This window comes from Procambarus clarkii, chromosome 66 (assembly GCF_040958095.1).
Source record: "Procambarus clarkii isolate CNS0578487 chromosome 66, FALCON_Pclarkii_2.0, whole genome shotgun sequence".
NCBI lineage: Eukaryota > Metazoa > Arthropoda > Malacostraca > Decapoda > Cambaridae > Procambarus > Procambarus clarkii.
The window spans coordinates 28,582,117-28,604,616 of record NC_091215.1 but is presented as its reverse complement, the minus strand read 5'-3'; the positions used below and the strand labels follow the sequence as shown (position 1 = coordinate 28,604,616).

Sequence of the window (22,500 nt, the reverse complement as noted above, 5' to 3'; positions counted from 1 at the left end):
AGTTGAAAAGGTGGTTTTATGCTAAACTTTGTATCACTAGCCAGCCAGGAGGTGCATACAGGTCTCTTGTATTGGAGTGCTGGCTGTACCTGTATCATACAGTGCTGGCTGTACCTGTATCATACAGTGCTGGCTGTACCTGTATCATACAGTGCTGGCTGTACCTGTATCATACAGTGCTGGCTGTACCTGTATCATACAGTGCTGGCTGTACCTGTATCATACAGTGCTGGCTGTACCTGTATCATACAGTGCTGGCTGTACCTGTATCATACAGTGCTGGCTGTACCTGTATCATACAGTGCTGGCTGTACCTGTATCATACAGTGCTGGCTGTACCTGTATCATACAGTGCTGGCTGTACCTGTATCATACAGTGCTGGCTGTACCTGTATCATACAGTGCTGGCTGTACCTGTATCATACAGTGCTGGCTGTACCTGTATCATACAGTGCTGGCTGTACCTGTATCATACAGTGCTGCTGTACCTGCTGTAGTTAATGTAGCCTGGCTTTACGTGCTGTAATCAGTGTATACACACGTGCTGTAGTCAGTGTAGCCTTACGTGCTGTAGAGAGCCTTCACGCGCCACGTACTATCCAGGGAATGAGAGACAAAAGTTACCCGTTGTATCAGATCGCTGCAGCATAAAACCAACGATATATATATTGCTCCTGACGCACTCAATTTTTCCACGGCGGAGTCAATCGCTGTTGCAATATGTCGTCAAATATTTGTTGATACACGTCTGATTGGATGAAAAGCTGAAGGAATGAAATTTTCTATTTGTTTTTGGGCACACAATTCTCCTATGGCTTTTCTCCCTTGCTCAGATTCATTCTAGAAAAAAAACAATTATATATATATATATATATATATATATATATATATATATATATATATATATATATATATTATATATATTATATATATATTATATATATATATACATATATATATATATATATATATATAACAGAATGTGTGAATTCCATGAGGCTTGCATGAATTCACTAGAGTGAATGGGTGTAGGGAAGGTTACCCATGACCCCAGATTGTGACCCCCCAATGTCATGAATGAGAGGGTCTTAAGAAATTCCTGAACTTAGTTCAGAATTAAAATAAACTATTAAAAATTTTAGGTCACAAAATTAACCTCCTAATATAGGCCTACTAATGGTGATAGTTATGATAATGGTGATACGGGAGACAGACAGACAGGCAGGCTGACAGAGAGGAAGTGCAAGGTAATAAAAACTCAAAACTCACATCTACAAATGGAAGCCTATTCTTTTTACCGCCTTGTGGTGGCAAAGTTAGCAAGGAACTTCGTCATTTCCTAAATAGCCTCGCGTTTAAGGACGGCCAGATGCGTGTATATTTAAAAGCGCCCCCAACAAAAGACGTTGTGTTTCTAAATTTAAAAATATATATAAAAACTTAGTTGGCTTGTGTAAGGGACTTTTTTTAAAGACTAATAGTGAGGTGTTAACTAAGCCTCTTTTGTTATGTTTTTAATAGACCTTGACAAAATGCTTCTCATCTCCTGTTTAATATACTGTCTTAATAAATAACAGACATGAAAACATGCCTTCGTATGCTGTCTAAACTCTGTTTTGCTGTAATTGATTAGACAAGAGTAGACTGTCCTCTTCCCGTTCCATGCTTAGACACATGTCATTACCATACCTTTCCTACCTCCCACCTCACTCCACTTCTCTCCCACATTGTCGACTCTACTTACTACCCCCGCCCCCCCACCCCCTCAACACGCCTACCAACACTACCATTTCTCTTAATTTGGCCGGTGTCAAGGGACCCACCAATAATCGTCCTGTACTGACATATTTCTTAATTTGGACCGTGTAGTTCTCTCTCTCTCTCTTCCTTTCACTTTTTCTCATTTTCGGTCTTACACTCATTTTTCACTCGCTCTCTTTTTCACTCTCGGTCTCATTTTTGCTCTCTCGCTCTCAGCCAGCTACTTGGGTTGGACGGTAGAGCGACGGTCTCACTTCATGCAGGTTCAATCCCCGACCGTCCAAGTGCTTGGGTACCATTCCTTTCCTCCCGTCCAATCCCAAATCCTTATCCTGATCTCTTCCAATTGTTATATAGTCGTAATGTTCCGTTCCATATACAATGCCTTATGATGCATCCCGACAACAGTAAACAATATACATACAATAATATATACAATAACTGTGTCCAATACACATTTAACCTCCCAGGAACCTACATACTGTCATATTTAACACCACTTAACAGTGCTACAGGAAGGACTGAAACCCATCTTTATTTCCTAATGTACATTTGCCAGATAATGTAACAAATAATGTATATTTGCCATGTAACTTTAAAAAACATTGATGCTCAACCATAGCCTCAAGAGTCCAAGACTAAAAGTTTTTCCATTTAGCTATTGCAATCTTATCCGTCTTGCCTACTCCCTCCAGTTGATACAATCTGTAATTAATCTTCATTGCAATTTCACCTTTTCCAGTGATTTGAGCCCATTGTTCTTGAAAGTCATAATTTTATTTTGTTACTCAATTGTGTTTGAAACACACTTTTTATACTTGTTCTTAATGTAAAAAAATATGTTTTACAGGTGCGTTACAAGTGTGGTCAAGGCGTCGGATCAGAGTCGGATCTCTGGATCGTTGGATCTCTTTACCTAGACAGAGGAGTGGAGGTAAAGTGTTTATTGAACTAGTTCTGGGTAGGAAAGGGTGGAGCTAGACAGGCGTAGCTCCCTGGAAACACAAATCGTAACTGTCTATTTTCCGCTTGTTAAAACGTGTAATAAGTTGTTATATCTTGGCTTAACTTGTTTATGACGTATTAGAAAGTTGTTACAACTTGCTATATTGGTTGTTATAACTGGTTAGGAGGTAAAATTTGTTCGAACGTTGTAGCAACGTCGTAGTTTCGGTGTGTGTTTGGTGGGAGACAACTTCACACTCGTGTTAGCCGGCCGAGAGCTTTTCATTCCCATAAATTTATTAATAACAATTAGTGTTATTAGTGTTAGCAATAACTTAGCTAGTGTTACTCTTCAGTAATATCGTAATTTTTTTGTAGGTCCCATTTAGAATATGCAGTTCAGTTTTGGTCGCCTTGCTATAGAATTAATATAAATTCGCTAGAACGCGTTCAGCGTAGGATGACAAAGTTAGTCCTGCAAAATAGGAAGCCTCCATATGACGAGAGATTGAAAAAGCTTAATTTACATTCTTCAAAAAGGTGAAGAGTGTTGGGATCGAACTGTTGACAACCCAACATTTAATTTAGGTTTATTCTGAAATGCTTATCCTAATGCTTCGTTGTACTACAACGGGATACATGAATCTGAACAGGTGTCAGCCTCAGCCGGACCTGTTGTCAGGTGCGACACACTTTGTGCTGAGGTCTGACAAAGGACAAGAAAATAAGATGGTATAAAACTTCATCATGGATATATTTTGATATATCTAATCACCTTATATACAATATTTTACATGTATAAATATAGGTGTGCATTGTACACAAGTACAGATATAGATATATATATATATATATATATATATATATAGAGAGAGAGAGAGAGAGATACTACGACCATGCTACGGTCGTCTCTTGTCCGATTGATCTTCCCATTTATAAATCATCTACTTTCCTGCAATTTGTTCCGCTATCAGGAAAATCAGCGCGCGTTACCTCCACGCCGACCTCTAAATCTCAAAGCTGTTATCTTCCATAACTTTCAAGAACGTCGACCATGCCTCGAGGTCCTCTTTCCTTCATGAGGGAAGAGCACAATAACAGTTGGGTCCGTTGGTCACACATCCAAACGCGACGACAGCCTGTTGACTCAATGGAGGGGAGTAGATGTCTGTCCCTCCACATGCTCCGGCCAGCACACGTTACCTCGCCCGGTGGTTCTGATTGGCTAACAGAAATTCCCGCCACCGGACGAGCCATACCGTGCTGACAGTTAATGACCTCCATGGTTGTTAACCTCGTTCTTCCTGTAATAATGAACGTATGACTTAAATAATCGTGCCTTTATGCGATGAAATAACACGATACGATATATCGTAACAAGAGTTAGCATGATTGAAGTGTAGAAGTGGATGAATGGGCAAAAACAAGGCAGATATTAATAAGGCATTATATATATCAACACAGAACAAGAAAGTGGATATAAGTTGGATGTTTTGATTTAGGAAAGACCTCGGGTAAATACTGGTTTGGTAACATGGTTGTGGATTTGTGGAACAAATTAATTGGTAACATAATAGGCGTAGGAATCTTTGATTGTTTCAAGCTTAGGTTAGACGTATATGAATGAGTGTGGGTGGATGTCAATAGGAGCTGCCATCTACGGGCCAATAGGCCACCTGCAGTTTCATGACTTATGTTCTACTAGTCTATTCTCGGAACACGACTCAACAATCGGTTTACAATTGAATCTCCAATTGCTGCTAGGTGATCAAGGGGGAACATTTAAGGATTGGCGTCAGACAATCCTTAAATGTCCAATCCAAAGAAAATGATGGATAGTGATGACTTACAGTAAAGAGTGGGTAAAGAATATATTGAGTGAGAGATAGAAGAATCATCTGAAGATTAGGCTTGGACTGGCTGGCATATGCATTAGGTATCATTAATGCATATGCCAGGGGAGAGATCATCCGCTCCCCCCCCCTAGAGGCATAAACTGCTAGGTCAGGTAATCAACAAACTCATCACCAATGGCTCCAGGATCACGGGAAGCTTGAAGTTCCCCATGAAGTTGGAGAGATGTTGGTGGGTTTGTGGATTTGGGAGGAGGCGGTTCTGGCTTAGGCTGTCTTTTATGCCTTGACAGAGAGATTTGTATTCATTTTATTTTGAGGTGTATGTAGGCAGAAATGAGACGGTAATGTAGTACTTTTTAGTGAAGATGGTGATGTATTTTCCAAGTGAGGAAAAAATTATGCGAGGCGAAAACTTATGGTGAGATAAAAGATTGTTAGTCAACAATTCCATAGTAACAATCTCCCCCCCCCCCCGTAAAAGGGCGGGAAGATACCTGCCGTTAGTGAAGATATCACATCAGGTTGCAACCCGTTCTCGCACTTGCTTATAGTCAATATTGGCTTATTAATAAGTGCATATGTGACATACTAATTTATTGTGAATATTTTAGTTTACCTTGCACATCAGGGGTTTACCAGATTAGGATGTATAAAAATGTGGCTTTGGCATGGTCCGTTGAGGTATAGTGGTTGTTTTTAAACAGGAATATGTCCTGAACCTTTGAATGCTAGCATACGTTTAAAACTTTATCGTACCACTTTGAAATCGCCAACTAGCTCACATAGTGTGCTGATCTTTACAGATTAGTGTGCAAGGGTGAATATACGACCATGATGCGTAGCAGGAATTGGTTGGTGATAATTTTGAAGCTGCGTAACTTTAGTGTGTGTCCTCAATAGAATCACTTATCAATCATTTGCGCTGATTTATTTATTTAAGGGGACATTGTTAATGATGACACGTGTATAATGTGAAAGTCATTCATAACAACGTTATTGCAGACGTTATCAACTGATATCACAGATTGTAATGTGATCGGTAAAATATTTTGTGTTTGTATATTCATATGAAGCTTACAATAATGGAAAATTTTTGGACCACAAAATTAGTTTCTTTAAATATTTAGTAATCGGCAAAAAATTCCCTCCCCCCTAGTAAATACTGTTACTAGAGATGTTTTTCGTATAATTTTCGGTATAAAAAGTCGTAATTTCAAACTACAAATATGTGCAGAGAGCCAGAATTTGGGTCCAAAATATGGCTCAGGTATCAAATTTGGGATGTTTGGGATATTTTGAAAACTGCAGGGGGGTTTGTGCAAAATGTGACCCACCGCCGCTTTCAGTAATTGGCATATTTTTGGTATATAAAGTCGGAATTTCAAACTGCGAATAGGTGCAGAGAGCCAGAATTTGGGTCCAAAATATGGCTCAGGTATCGAATTTGGGATGTTTGGGATATTTTGAAACTGCAGGGGGGTTTGTGCAAAATGTGACCCACCGTCCCTTTCAGTAATTGGCATATTTTTGGTATAAAAGTCGTAATTTTAAACTGCGAATAGGTGTAGAGAACCAGAATTTGGGTCCAAAATATGACTCAGGTATCGAATTTGGGATGTTTGGGATATTTTGAAAACTGCAGGGGGGTTTGGGCAAAATGTGACCCACCGTCGCTTTCAGTAATTGGCATATTTTTGGTATAAAAAGTCGGAATTTCAAACTGCGAATAGGTGCAGAGAACCTATTAACCTGCAGTCACATTAACGTCTACACCTGAATCTCGTCTGACATATACACCTTTAAGGTTATTTAGCATATATGTAAAATAATTACACAATTGGTGCAGGGCTTCACACGCAATGAGCTAGCATTCGAGTAACTATAAACAGGCATATATCTTCACTTTCATTTCAGTTATGTTTATGCCACAGTATTTAAAATGTAACTTGTATTTCTATCTTTCTGATGACATCGAAAATTCGTTTATTACAGTATCTAGATAAAATTAACATTGATCCTCGAAAGGTCGTAATCGACATGGAGAGCGTTGACCAAGAAACCGTCTTTAAAATATAATTGAATGTTATATTGCAGCTTTATATATGACTCCTGCCTCATTTATTTATTTATTTATATATATACAAGAAGGTACATTGGAATTGTGAGGATACACAGCATAGTAATTACATTCTTGTAAAGCCACTAGTACGCGCAGCGTTTCGGGAAGGTAATTGATATATGAATATCAAATCAAATCAAATCAAATATTTATTCAGGTAAAGTACATACATACAAGGTGAGATTCAAAACGTTGATGGATTTATAGATAGAGCTAGTACATACAATGCCTAAAGCCACTATTACGCAAAGCGTTTCGGGCAGAAACTTTACATTTCAATATCAATATCTGTCCTCTCTAATAAGGTATAATCTCTGTGATGGATTCACACAAACCATTTTTTTCTCAGCCTTTCTGATAGCATTTACAAATATAAGCATTAACTGTGAATCTGTATTAATAAAGCAATATATCAGAGTGAGAGCGTGTAGGGTTCCGTGTTCTATGAGAGAAGATATGTGTAGTTTAAGTAGCGAACGCATACCAACGAACAACGATTAGTATCTATATAACAAAACTACAGTATTGTCCTATGGTGATGATTTAACTTCCAGACAAGTATTTTTAAATAAATCGTAAATGTTTCGTGGTTATTTATGCTAGAAAGTATTATAAATACGCACTCTACTTAATAGCACTATTTAAATTTGCGATAATTTGAGCAGAGACGTGCGACGACTGGATCACAGTTTTTGCTTTTATTAACAAGCTTAGGTATACACAGCAATGTGCTGCTACCCTATTCTGTATGAATGATTACACAGTGTAGAAAAAACTGTGATTGCCCAGTTATCGGGATCACAGTATACAAGAAGCTGATATGCCAGCAAACACACTCCAGGGAACAATTTATCTAGGACAAGTCGCTCCACAACACTGCCACAACAACAATAAATCGTTTAACTTCCAATTTTAGTCTAAATTCGTTATAAAATTATTATTTATGAGTAAATATGTATTTTTTCACGTTCTACATTCAGCACCAACAATACTGAGGGCAAATATACCGTCTTTTTTCAGTACTTAATACGAGGAGACTTCGGGTGGTAATTGTCGGGTCCGGTTAGTCTTGGCTCCTGTGGGCGACGACCTGAAGCATGTCGACTCTCCTGCCTCGTATGTCAGCTCTCTTCACACGCTGTAAGTTATTAATTTGAGTAATTATTATGTAATGGGGTTCCCTTCATGTTACAGGGTATAGCTGAGAGGCGAGGTGAGCTGGAAGGTCATATATATATACAGCAGCTGGAGGGTGACATCTCACGGGAGACATCTCCCGTCACGCAGGGTGCAGTTGCACCTCCACAGATCTCCAGTATCATCTATTGATACTGGTGATGGCTCAAAAGGGCCACCACTTACGGGCTATTCATGCCCGTGCCACCTTTTGGGTGGCTTAATCTTCATCAATCATCACTCAATCGGTGACATCTGCTCCGCTCCTGTGGGAAAATTTTGGATTAAATTTCCTATTTTGGATTTGATAAAATCTTTGGACTTTGGACCTTTACGACTTTGGGTTGAATTCCATCGACACCTGGGGCCTTTCAGTCTTTTTAGTTTGTTAATGCTCTTCCTGTTTGTGTTGCATGTTATGAGGTTATTCATTATTTTCAAATCAAATCAAATGTTTATTTAGGTAAGGTACATACATACAAGAGATTTTACAAAGAGTGATGGATTTATAGATAGGGCTAGTACATACAATGCCTAAAGCCACTATTACGCAAAGCGTTTCGGGCATGGAAAAACTTAAATGACTAAAGCTTAATACTAATTGAGCATAAAGAATAAAATGAAAACATGGAATGAAAACATAGCTGAAAAAGCAGCACAAATACAATTCTGTCGACAAACAGCGCTCTTTAAAAAAGACATTGGTTGACAATAGAGGGGTAAGGTAGGTTACAGGGAATTTATTAGGTATAGCTTCGTTTTTATCTTAAACTTGTTGAGAGAGGTACTGTCTTTAACATGGTTGGGAAGGTCATTCCACAATCTGGGTCCCTTGATTTGTAGAGCATTTCTAGTTTGATTAAGTCGTACTCTAGGAATATCAAAACTGTATTTATTTCTGGTGTGGTGCTCATGGGTTCTGTTACAACCTTCTATGAAGCTTTTGAGGTCAGGATTGGCATTACAGTTTAGCGTTTTATATATGTATAATACACATGAGAGAATGTGCAGTGACTTAATGTCTAACATATTCAGAGATTTGAGTAGGGGTACCGAGTGATGTCTGGGGCCAGAGTTGGATATTGTCCTAATAGCAGCTTTGTGTTGAGTAATTAGAGGACGTAAATGATTTTGGGTAGTAGAACCCCAAGCACAAATACCATAGTTGAGATATGGATAGATGAGGGAGTAATAGTCACAAGGGCAGGGCGGGGTACATAATATCTGATCTTAGAAAGAATGCCAACAGTTTTTGAAACTTTTTTTGATATATTTAGAATGTGTCCCTGGAAATTCAGCTTGTGGTCAATGAGAATGCCAAGGAATTTGCCATCTAATTTGTTACAAATTTGGGTATTGTTTATTTTGAGATTTATTTGATTAGAGGATTTATTGCCAAACGGAATATAGAAAGTTTTGTCAATGTTAAGGGTGAGTTTGTTGGCAGTTAGCCAAATATGGACTTTATTTAGCTCGGTATTTACTGTGGCATTTAGAGCAAGGGGGTCAGGACTGGAGTAAATGAAGGTTGTGTCATCAGCAAATAGAATTGGTTTGAGGTGTTGGGAGGCATTTGGAAGGTCATTAATGTAGATGAGAAAGAGAAGAGGGCCAAGTATGCTGCCCTGAGGAACACCAATGTTGATGGGTAGGGTGGGAGAAATTGAATTACTCACAGAAACATACTGGAGCCTGTCAGTAAAGTAGGATTTGAGGTATTGCAGGGAGTGTCCTCTGACTCCATAATGATGTAATTTAAGAAGAAGGTTTTGGTGGTTGACAGTGTCAAAAGCCTTACGCAGGTCCACAAATAACCCAACAGGGAACTCATTTTTATCAAGAGCTGTATGAATCGAGTTAAGCATACTAATAAGTGCATCGTTAGTGCTCTTTTTGGGTCTGAAGCCATATTGGCAAGGGCTAAGTATATTGTTTGGCTAGATAAGAGTAAAGCTGCTTGTAGATTAGTTTTTCAAAAACTTTTCACAAGTTTGGCAGGATTGATATAGGTCTGTAGTTGTTAACATCTGTGAGATCACCACATTTGTGGACAGGCGTTACTCTCGCTTTTTTTAGAATATCTGGAAAGGTTTGGAGTTCAAGTGACTTGTTGAAGAGCAATGCAATAGCAGGGGCTAAAGATCTGGAGGCTTTTTTGTAAATTAAAGTTGGTATCTCCTCAAGGGCACTAGACTTGGATTTTCACCACTTTCAAACATTTGTGTGGGTAATGGGATGTCATTCAGTCTTTCTAGTGTGAACACTGATGTAAAGTATTCATTCAGTGTGTTTGCTGCCCCCCCTTTTATCATCCAATATAACTTGGATAGTCTCATCGTCTAATTGTAATACAGTCTCTGTGGTGTAGTGGTAAGACACTCGCCTGGCATTCCGCGAGCGCTACGTCATGGGTTCGTATCCTGGCCGGGGAGGATTTACTGGGCGCAATGCCTTAACTGTAGCCTCTGTTTAACGCAACAGTAAAATGTGTACTTGGATGAAAAAACGATTCTTCGCGGCAGGGGATCGTATTCCAGGGACCATAGGATTAAGGACTTGCCCGAAACGCTACGCGTACTAGTGGCTGTACAAGAATGTAACAACTCTTGTATATATCTCAAAAAAAAAAAAAACAATCTTCTAAGGGTCCTTGGTTTTGGTTTTACTTTGTATATAGGTATAGAATGACTTTGGATCTTCCTTTATGTAATATATACTGTTATGTATTTTATTGAGTTTATACTTGTGTATTATATACGTTTATATTGCAACAGGGATCCACTGTATTATAATTAGGGTATTTGCCTTGAATGCTGCAATAATGTCAGTTTACCCTGTCAGCCTATACTTACTATGCACATGCCCTGTGCATGTGCATAGTGAATGGACAAACTTCAGGCCTGCAAAAATTCAATTTTACCCTCTTGCAGCACTGAATTTCTCTTGGGGTATCACCAGATTGCTTTTATTTATTGATTTATGAATCCAAGACCAGATTGTCTTGGATTGCTTTTACATTAATGATAAAGACTGTTTCTAATATAGTATTAAATCAACTGTGTTAGATTTCCAGTTTAGTACTGCAGCCATTTATACTTGTACTGTAATATTGTGTTTGTTTTTCAGATGTTCCATTACGATCAAGTTTATGTTGGCTGGCCACATCCTCAAATTCTTTGGACTTCAGGACTTCAAATGTTTGTAGGAATTTTGGCACTTCAAAGTCACCTAAGACTGGTATACTTATGCTCAACATGGGTGGCCCAAGGACCTTAGATGATGTTCATGACTTTCTACTACGACTTTTTAAAGATCGTGATATAATTCAGCTTCCATTCCAAGAGTAAGAATATAAACTGCTGTTTTTTGTTTGTATTGTATATTACTGTACATACCTTGATGTGTAAAACTAGTAGGATCTGTACTTGATTAACTAATTTAGTACTTGTAAGTCTGTCAGTGAATCCCTCTGAGGCCCCAAAGATTGATTTTGATGAGATTGAACACGAAGGCTCCGGACTATATTTTTTGTTCTGGATGGGTATGGATTTTATTATTACCCAGCCCAAATTTCATCTGAAATTCTGAATGAAGTTTACCTAGTTGAAGATAATCAGTCAGTTAAGAATGAAAATTGTAAGTTTTGTTTTCTATCCGAATACAGTACAACTGCACTACATTTTGATTTATAATAATAATAAATTTTTTATTCAAAAGAATGTGTGTACACAGAACACAAGAATAATGTACAATTGTAGGGACAGGAATTATACTAATGAACCCACTATTATGCAAAGTGTTTTGGACAAAACTTAATGACTTTTTACTTATAATTAATTTGTTTGTACTTTTAATAATTATTATGTAATACAGTTCTGTAATTATGACTTGGTATAAACATAAAATTTTATTAGTTTTAATGTTTCTCTTTGTATTTATACAGTACAGGTACAGTAATTGTAATTGTTATTAAAGTATAGTACAGTACATGTACAGTATATACTACTAGGGTAGACAAATGCTATACCTGTTTGATCAGTGTTCTCGTATTGTAGTTTCTCCATATACATTTACAAGTTGTAACCTAATATAGAATATATTTGAGAAATGGACATTTTAAGGTAGTTTTTCATATGGTTAAGATGTCTTGTTTCCCCCCCCCCCCTTTTTTTTTTCTTACATGTCACGTGCAGATGCTTCAGTAAGGAATACTGTACTGTACTTTGTTTTAGGTATCTATCTGCTTGGACTGGTCGGTAGAGCAATGGCTTCACTTCCTGCAGGGCCAGAATTCAATCTTGATAGTGCAAGGTGCTTACCACCATTCCTTCACCACAACTTCATATCCCAGCTTTCTGTTGTCCAACCCCCCCCCCACCCCCCGGTCAAGTGCTATGGGGTCCTAATGGCTTAAGGGTCTCGGTAGTACAGGTGGGTTCATTCTTGACTCAGTTGGAAATCCTGGGCAGGACAGAAATGGTTGGGCACATTTCCTGTTGTCTAATACCTCTATTCACCTAGCAGTAAATAGGTACCAGGAAGTAGGTCAACTGTTGTGCAGTTGCATCCTGGGGGGGGGGGGAGGGTCAGTGGTTTGTTCTTGGAGTACCTTGATACTAGCCTAACATATACATAAAAAAGGCTGTCTTTATCCTGACAAAATTAAACAGTGCTTCCTCATCATTACATTCACTTTGTTTTAAATAAAGTCAAGGCAGCTAGTTTTGTAATGATGATTTAACATTATATTTCTTATCAGTTACATGGGACCATGGATTGCCAAGCGTAGAACACCAAGCATCCAAAAGAAATATGAGGAAATTGGTGGTGGGTCTCCAATATTTAAATGGACAGATATTCAGGTAAGCATTAGAGTGTGAATTACAATGTTTTATTTTTAGATGTTTTAGAAAGACCCTGTATGTTGCTGATTTTAAAATGAGAATAAGGAATATTTTCAACAAATTGGTATTATTTGCTAATTTTTAAAATAGGTTCTGTATTATTATGTAAAGCGTAAAGATAACCGAAATGTTTTAGATTGAAAATAACTATTAAACTACAATTTCTTGCAATAATATATATCTCTTGGTTTTTTGTTATGAATTCACCACTTTCAATGAATGGTTTTTCTTTATTAAATGTGCCTTCCGTCTTTAGGGACATCGGCTGTGTGAACGTCTAGACACATTGTTGCCAAATTCTGCCCCACATAAGCATTACATTGGCTTTCGTTACGCTTGTCCACTCACTGAAGATACATTAGAACAGATGGAAAAGTATGTACAATTCAGTATAATGAGCTGCATAATACAGTAGAATATTTATACACCCTGTACAGTACTGTACTACAAAATAATCTAGAAGAATTTGGTTTGGTAGAAACACTGTTTACTCTCAATATTCCCTAGTGATGAGGTTCTCAGTGCACATATTCAGTTTAACCAAAGAATTTAATTGTATTAATTTTGTAAGATTTAAGTAATTACAGAAGAGTATGCAGGTTTTATAGATTGTATGTAAACAAAATTTGCCTTTCACTTTGTAATGGTGAACATAATTTTTGTGGGTGTTGGTTGTTAATGAGTTTTGGTGAGAGTTGCATCCAACTGTATTTCTGTTGGTAAGAACTGTAGCTGCGTATCCCCCCCCCTAAAGCAAAGCTGAACAAATGATGTAAAAATTAGTCAACATTGATATTTTTTTATCAACATTGAGGTTATTTTGAGCATGGGGAGTTGTCATAATCCTGGAGAGAGCTGCAGAGCCTTGCTTTAGGAAAGAAGTAAAGACTATAGCAGAAGTTACTGTTACAAGGTTGTTAAAGTTATGGTAATTTCAGTAGTTGAAGAACTTGTACACACTGTAGGGGAAAGAAAGTGCAAACATACATTGATGCACTCATTAAAGATGTATGTGGTGTTGTACACGTTTCATAGTCTTTTTATAAAGCCATTCAAAATTGTGAACTAAATTTTGTATACTCCACAGGGATGGTGTTGAGCATTGTGTTGCTTTCTCACAGTATCCACAGTACTCTTGCAGCACCACTGGGTCCAGTATGAATGCAATTCAACAGTTTTATGCTAACAGGTGAGGAATTAAAACAAAACTAATTAGTTGAACAGCAACTGTAACTAGGTAACAATACTTTGTTCTAAGCCACTTGTATTTTCAGCTTCTTCTCTACACAAGATTGCCAGGAATACAGAACAATTTCTTGAGTTAATGTACCATAATGTAGGTCCTTGGCATCTTCCGTTATTTTTCTTTATCATGCTCTTCTACCTGCTTGACAGCCTCTTGAAACATATCGGCAAATCCCCCATTCATAGTAATCGTCTAAGTGACTAGGAATTGTAAAAAAAAAAAATTAATTTTTTATTTTTGAGTAATTACTTTCATCTCACTTGATGCAATCTTTGGGCCAATTTGAGATGGTTTCCTTCATAGAGCAGTTTTTCATATTGTAACCTGTTTTGTCTCCTATTATCCATTAGTTTTCGATCATCAGAAGGGAGAACTTGCCAAACATTGTTTAACATGATGTACTTTAGTACACAGCCTGTTAGCTGCATGGACCCCATGATTTATGGGCTTGATCAAGGATCTGGTGATACATAATTTGAAAGACTTTAGGGTACTGAATTTGCATAAGGATGTATCCAGAGCATTATTGAGCAATAACAATACCTTAACCTTTGCAAAATAACATGCCTTAATAACTTTTGTCATATGTTTTCTACATTATCATCTAAAAAGTGATAGAAATAGGCATGATATGTGAGTGTTTGAAGGAAGTATTACAGTACAGTATAGCCAGATTTTGGCATTACCACATGTGGTGCCATTTAATTCTGCCAGAGAGCACAGGGGAACTTTACATGATTTGGGAAAGTTTTTCTAGGCACTTGGATGGATATTACTTACAACATGATAATGCAAAAAAAAATAAAAATTTGAATTAACAGTTGTTGCCTGGTAATTCACTATCACTTGAATTAATGCCTCTATAAATCTTACTCGCTACATTCACATGAAAAGCTGGTGTTTGTGGTATTACAAGATTGTACCAATTATTCACCAAAATCTGTAAAACAATCTACGCATGGTATACTGTACAGTACTTATAATTTGTATATACAGTACATATATATATATACTGCATATATATTATTTGTATATTCAGTATATAATATGAATATTTGGTCAGCAGGCATTCCTGCTGACATGCTTAGTTAAATATGATGACATTGTTGATATTATAATGTAAGCTCTCTCTACTTCTATTTTCTTAGTACTGTATCAGTATTAAGAAGAGCAATCAAGTTGCCAAAATTAATGGTAAAGCAACTCTAGTAATTATTGACGGATTTATTTGCTGCAATGTTTCATTCCTCTCTGGAACATCTTAAGGTAATGAATGAATACACGAGGTACAATTTTTGGTTACACATGTGAGAAGGCCGGAAGAGAGTGTTCGAAGAATTGAATATGCTGTAAGGGGATAGGGCCATTGGGTAAAGCATTGAGTAAAACTCTGGTAGTCTTGGTAGGCAGGAAGACCTTGGTAGAGATGCCGTCATTATCCATCAACATATGGCGAGATCTGGGTTTGAGTGCCGGCGGGGAATCGAAGCTGTTATTTTGCATATTTAAGGTTGGTTCTTTTACAGTTAAGGCTTCTAAGATTTGCAATCTTCTTTGGCCAATGGTAGATTCTATGACTTTATTATTATTTACTAGCATATTTCCTAGAGTGTGTTGTGTTATGTTCACTCTGCATATGATTTCTGGGTGCACTAGTTTGTAGATGGCAAATCAATCCTCTTGAAACCTTTGTTGTGGTCATTCCAGTATAATCAAAACCAAAATGTTTATTCAGGTAAAAGTACATACACAGAAGATGAGTTACAAACATAATGTTGGATTTATAGATAGAGCTAGTACATAAAATACCTAAAGCCACTAATACGCACAGCATTTCTGGCAAGAAGATTGAAGGTGATATCCTTCATTGGGACATTCAATTTTTATACCATGTTTGATTTTTGGAGAGGGTTGTATTGTTTATTGGAGCTGTTCTTGGGTATAAATTAGTAGTCCTTTTTTATTTTTTTGGTGGGAGGGAGGAAGAGTTGAGGGATGAGATACAGTTACTGTATAGTTTCTTTCCTGTCATCTATCACTACATTTTTCTGAAGTTGCTTTGTCATGGACACAAATATAGATTTTCATCATGAAAAGTTCTTTGAAGTACAGTATGCAACTTATAAGCATAAAATAGTAAATGAATGCATAAAAAATGTCAGCATTTCATTAACACATTATTACTGTTACTTGTACATGTTTTATTTTGCAGGTCTGCTGAGACTAACATGAAATGGAGTGTGATTGATAGATGGTGCACAAATCCCTTCCTTGTCAAGTGCTTTGCCAAAAACATCAAGAAGGAGCTAGACCAGTTTCCCAAGGAAAAACAAAAAGATGTTTTTATTCTCTTCTCAGCTCATTCTTTGCCACTAAAAGTTGGTAATTTGAATTTTTTGTTTCGTAACTTAAAGGTTACTTTTGTTGTGACTTTTGAAACTGCTGTATTTATATTGCTAGATTAATGGGAATTGCAAATTTGTGTTAAACGAGGAAATTTTTTTTCAGTTGAGGTGAAACACGCCTGGGTTTTAAGTAGGACTTGCAAAATCGGTAGAGTAGAATAGCAGGGAATTTTAATACCTGTGTAGTACTATTTGTTCCTGTATTAGTTACTGTAGTATTATTGATGATTTGAACTTGGTGACTAACTGACCTTTTGTACATATTCTGTAACTATATTTTAATTGCACATTACCACCAACCTTACTGATTTATTATAAATAATTATCAGAAAGAATGGACTAGGCTAGTATGTTTATACAATAGTGCTCATGCATATTGCAGGTAAAAGATGGGTACTGTACTTTACAGTACTTACATATTACTCATACGGACATGGAAACATCGATGATGTGTACCAAAATCTTCAATAAAATGACACGGATCTAGTCTGTTGATGTTGATCAACAGAAATGTATAGGTGTTTGGATAAATACTTGTGTGCCAGGTTGTCCTGCTCACTCAAATGCCGGTATATTGCCAGGTAATCATATCGCACATGTATAAAGAAATTGAACTGGTACAAACTTTATATAAATAATGTGATACCCACCTGCTTTTCAATGCTGTACTGTACTCGGTTCACATAAACCTAACATCTACATTGCCAGACACAGACCCTATACCCAATCAGACAGTTATCAACCGTACCCTTGTTCAGTGGCTAGTTCTTGACCTATGAAGCATTAAGATTATTATTGTACAAGGTGGCAAGATTTTTTTTTTATGCATTTGACCTTTTCATTTTTCCTTTGACCTCTGATAGCTCGGCAGATATCAGTTATTTTACCATGCAGTATGTGAACAGATTCTATAATACTGTTTGAATGCTGCTTCATTGTTTGCTGTTTACAAAAATTTTTAACGGAAGATGGGGAAATCAATGGAGATGCAGCAGATCAACTTCTGTATCACAGCACAGTACTGTAATATAGCTTAGCCATGACTAAAACCAGTTTTCCTTGACAGCAAAATAACCGTGGAGATCCCTACTCGGCCGAGGTGGGAGCTACAGTACAGTTGGTGATGCAAGAATTAGGATTTACACATCCCTATCGTCTTGTGTGGCAGAGCAAAGTAGGCCCACTACCCTGGCTATCACCAGCAACTGATGATGCAATTAAGGGTAGGTGTAATACTGTACTGTTACATGATGTAAAAGTAATGACCTTTTGAATTCTATAGATTGTTAGTCAACTGAAATTATATTATTGAAGTTAATGCCATCTCATTTTTATTCTGCTTTCTCTAAATCAAATCTTTATCTCTTGTTATAGGCAACCAATGTTTAAATCAATAAATAGTTCAATGTATAATTTGTCATATCAGATAAAGAGAATTTATTCAGAAAATACTAGTTAATTAATTTAAAAAGACAATTTTATTGCACAAGTTATCAATCATATTGTGGCTGGGGTGGGTAACAATGTGTGATTTCACTTGCCACAGAGCTTATAAATGAGCTGTAACGCATTACCTGTTCACAATTGTAGAGCTATTACAAGGTCAGATTGTAGCAAGATACAGTGCAATGTTTTCTCTTGCAAAAGAGTTTACAGCTTTTTGAAAGTGATTTCTAATTTCTGTTCAGCTTGAAACATCATATCCCTTCCAAGTGTTGCATAGTCCAGGCTTAGAAAATGTTCCTAATGATTTTCTTTAGTCAAATTAGGCAGGCGTGTTTAAGCTATTTCTAGCAGATTACAATTTCTATTTAGAACACAGTCTTAAAGCAGAGTCCTCCATCAATACACGATGTATGTACAGTATATCGCATGCGATGGTCCGGGAAACAACATCCTCGTATAGAGTATAGAGCAACAGGCAATAGGACCCCCTACTGTGGAGTTGCTTGTCTTTATCTCTTAATTGCTACTGCTTTCAGGAGCTTAAACAAAAGTTGTGTACCTCATCTTCAAGTACCATGCATTTAAATAACTTACACTGCAGGCACCTTTCAGTACAGTTAGTTAATCAGGGAATATAACACTTCACAGTTATCTACTGAAATTGTTCCCCCACCAGATGTTTTCTAGACACCTTTTATATCCAGTCTTTAAAGACATTCATTGAACTTTATTTTGAACTCAAATATATTTTAAATTTGTCCATAGTTATGCAATGGGCTATTCTGAGACAAAGTGGAAATACTGTATATGCATATTATATTTTTTTAATAAATTACAGATGTAATTTATCAATGTAATACTTCCATAACTAATATTTCACAGGTTTGGTGCAGAGAGGAAAGAAAAATATAATATTGGTTCCCATTGCCTTCACCAGTGACCACATTGAAACACTCCACGAGCTAGATATTGAGTATGGCAAGGACATTGGAGAAAAGGTAAGTACTGTACTGTAGTGCATTTTAGTGAAAATAAGAGTACAGTACCGGTAATTAAAAATCACCGGCAGGATATGGGCATTTTATGGTAATATGTTAAAAAAAAACAAAAAAAAAAGTATTAAGAAAGTAGGGTGCTTGCTTAACTGCAGCTATGAGATATCCAATATAGGTCTTGGGCTTTGCCTCATTACTAGAATGTTGCAAGATATCTTCTAGTTATCAATTGCACTTGTTTTTCAATTCGATAGTGGTGGCTTACACCACCTCTACTTTCAGCTCATTCCACTTACTTATCACTAGCACAAAGCAAGTACTTTTTTTTTACAATTAGTGCACAATGAGAGTATTGGAATGATTGCACCAGGCACTAATAGTTAAAAGACAGGGCCCAAAAACTAATCTTGCTCCCCATTGGCACCATTAGGTAAATACATACTGGTGTCTAAACATAATTCCATCTAAATCATAGGAGAAAATAGTTAGAATACTAGTAGATATAAAAGACATACATATATTTAAATATATGCGAACAAGCCTGAATGGTCCCCAGGCAAACATGCAACGGATAAAAAATACTATGTCCAAGATTACCGGCTTTATATCTAGCTATATGACGGCTTTATATCTAGCCATATGGCGGCTGTATATCTAGCTATATGGCGGCTATATATCTAGCTATATGGCCGGCTATCTATATAGCTATATGGCCGGCTATCTATATAGCAGGCTATATATCTAGCTATATGGCTGGCTATATATCTAACTGTATGGCTGGCTATATATCTAGCTGTATGGCTGGCTATATATCTAGCTGTATGGCTGGCTATATATCTAGCTGTATGGCTAGCTATATATCTAGCTGTATGGCTGGCTATATATCTAACTGTATGGCTGGCTATATATCTAACTGTATGGCTGGCTTGCTGGCTATATATCTAGCCGTATGGCCATCTTGCTGGCTATATATCTAGCCGTATGGCCATCTTGCTGGCTATATATCTAGCCGTATGGCCGGCTTGCTGGCTATATATCTAGCCGTATGGCCGGCTATATATCTAGCCGTACGGCCGGCTTGCTGGCTATATATCTAGCCGTACGGCCGGCTTGCTGGCTATATATCTAGCCGTACGGCCGGCTTGCTGGCTATATATCTAGCCGTACGGCCGGCTTGCTGGCTATATATCTAGCCGTACGGCCGGCTTGCTGGCTATATATCTAGCCGTACGGCCGGCTTGCTGGCTATATATCTAGCCGTACGGCCGGCTTGCTGGCTATATATCTAGCCGTACGGCCGGCTTGCTGGCTATATATCTAGCCGTACGGCCGGCTTGCTGGCTATATATCTAGCCGTACGGCCGGCTTGCTGGCTATATATCTAGCCGTACGGCCGGCTTGCTGGCTATATATCTAGCCGTACGGCCGGCTTGCTGGCTATATATCTAGCCGTACGGCCGGCTTGCTGGCTATATATCTAGCCGTACGGCCGGCTTGCTGGCTATATATCTAGCCGTACGGCCGGCTTGCTGGCTATATATCTAGCCGTACGGCCGGCTTGCTGGCTATATATCTAGCCGTACGGCCGGCTTGCTGGCTATATATCTAGCCGTACGGCCGGCTTGCTGGCTATATATCTAGCCGTACGGCCGGCTTGCTGGCTATATATCTAGCCGTACGGCCGGCTTGCTGGCTATATATCTAGCCGTACGGCCGGCTTGCTGGCTATATATCTAGCCGTACGGCCGGCTTGCTGGCTATATATCTAGCCGTACGGCCGGCTTGCTGGCTATATATCTAGCCGTACGGCCGGCTTGCTGGCTATATATCTAGCCGTACGGCCGGCTTGCTGGCTATATATCTAGCCGTACGGCCGGCTTGCTGGCTATATATCTAGCCGTACGGCCGGCTTGCTGGCTATATATCTAGCCGTACGGCCGGCTTGCTGGCTATATATCTAGCCGTACGGCCGGCTATATAGCTGGTTATATAGCTGAATATATAGCTAGTTATATAACTGGATATATAGCTAGTTATATAGCTGGATATATAACTAGTTATATAGCTGAATATATAGCTAGTTATATAACTGGATATATAGCTAGTTATATAGCTGGATATATAACTAGTTATATAGCTGGATATATAGCTAGTTATATAGCTGGATATATACGCAGGCCGTAACTGCGGCCTTCCGCAGTTACCTCTATTCTCATGTTTCACCCCCATTTATCTCTTATGTACCCCCCATGTTTTCACCTTTATTGTTGTATCACCTGACCCAGTGCGGGTATAAATCAACCAGTTCTGAAAATTCTTTTCACTTGAGAATGAACCATGGAGGTTCGAAACATTGTGCAAGTTGTATAAATAAGTGTAATACATTCTATAGTATTCACTTCTTTTCTTCACCTCCTCGTAGCCTGGTGGATAGCGCGCAGGACTCTTAATTCTGTGGCGCGGGTTCGATTCCCGCACGAGGCAGAAACAAATGGGCAAAGTTTCTTTCACCCTGAATGCCCCTGTTACCTAGCAGTAAATAGGTACCTGGGTGTTAGTCAGCTGTCACGGGCAGCTTCCTGGGGGTGGAGGCCTGGTCTAGGACCGGGCCGCGGGGACACTAAAAAGCCCCGAAATCATCTCAAGATAACCTTGAAATTACGAAAATGAGTTTGAGAACTCTTGTTTCAGCTAAGCCCTGATGCTAAGAAAATAGAGGGATAACAGCCCTAAATCCTAAGATAGTAAATACAAAATATGTGGTCATATATATTAAATACAGAATATGTGGTCATATTCAATGAGATGTGTTTAAAAGATATATAGCTAGTCATATGTCTAGCTATATAGACATATGTCTAGCTAGCTAGACATATGTCTAGCTAGCTAGACTAAGCCCTAGCTAGACATGTCTAGCTAGGTAGCTAGACATATGTCTAGCTAGGTAGCTAGATAGCTAGACATATGTCTAGCTAGGTAGCTAGACATATGTCTAGATAGCTAGATATATAACTAGACATATATATCTAGCTACCTAGCTAGACATAACTAGACATATGTCTAGATAGCTAGATATATAATTAGACATATGTCTAGCTATATATATATATATAACTAGACATATGTCTAGCTATATATATATATATATATAACTAGACATATGTCTAGCTATATATATATATATATATAGCTAGACATATGTCTAGCTATATATATATATATATATATATATATAGCTAGACATATGTCTAGCTATATATATATAACTAGACATATGTCTAGCTAGGTAGCTAGATATATAACTAGACATATGTCTAGCTATATATATATATATAACTAGACATATGTCTAGCTATATATATATATAACTAGACATATGTCTAGCTATATATATATATATAACTAGACATATGTCTAGCTATATATATATATATAGCTAGACATATGTCTAGCTATATATATATATATATATATAGCTAGACATATGTCTAGCTATATATATATATATATATAGCTAGACATATGTCTAGTTATATATATATAGCTAGACATATGTCTAGTTATATATATAGCTAGACATATGTCTAGTTATATATATATAGCTAGACATATGTCTAGTTATATGTCTAGCTATATATATATATATA

The 22,500-nt window shown here is 37.6% G+C and overlaps 1 protein-coding gene and 1 long non-coding RNA gene across 2 annotated transcripts in view; one reads left to right on the top strand and one right to left on the bottom strand.

Annotated features, from left to right (window-relative positions):
• The window catches only part of LOC138355114 (uncharacterized), a 2,251-nt gene extending 1,412 nt beyond the window's left edge, over nt 1-839 (bottom strand). Inside the window, exons 1-2 of the long non-coding RNA XR_011223831.1 lie at nt 489-839; nt 1-114 (exon numbers count right to left, since the gene is read on the bottom strand). The exon at nt 1-114 is cut by the window's left edge and continues 1,412 nt beyond it. This is a non-coding gene — a long non-coding RNA (uncharacterized lncRNA). The remainder of the gene's footprint in view (nt 115-488) is intronic.
• Nucleotides 840-2,206: 1,367 nt separating this feature from the next.
• Nucleotides 2,207-22,500, top strand: part of FeCH (ferrochelatase, mitochondrial) — a 27,649-nt gene continuing 7,355 nt past the window's right edge. Inside the window, exons 1-9 of the mRNA XM_045760212.2 lie at nt 2,207-2,695; nt 7,702-7,821; nt 10,984-11,200; nt 12,617-12,719; nt 13,018-13,136; nt 13,849-13,950; nt 16,220-16,385; nt 17,479-17,635; nt 18,741-18,856. Coding sequence (XP_045616168.1) covers nt 7,779-7,821; nt 10,984-11,200; nt 12,617-12,719; nt 13,018-13,136; nt 13,849-13,950; nt 16,220-16,385; nt 17,479-17,635; nt 18,741-18,856 — 1,023 coding nt within the window. The 5' untranslated portion in view covers nt 2,207-2,695; nt 7,702-7,778. The remainder of the gene's footprint in view (nt 2,696-7,701; nt 7,822-10,983; nt 11,201-12,616; nt 12,720-13,017; nt 13,137-13,848; nt 13,951-16,219; nt 16,386-17,478; nt 17,636-18,740; nt 18,857-22,500) is intronic.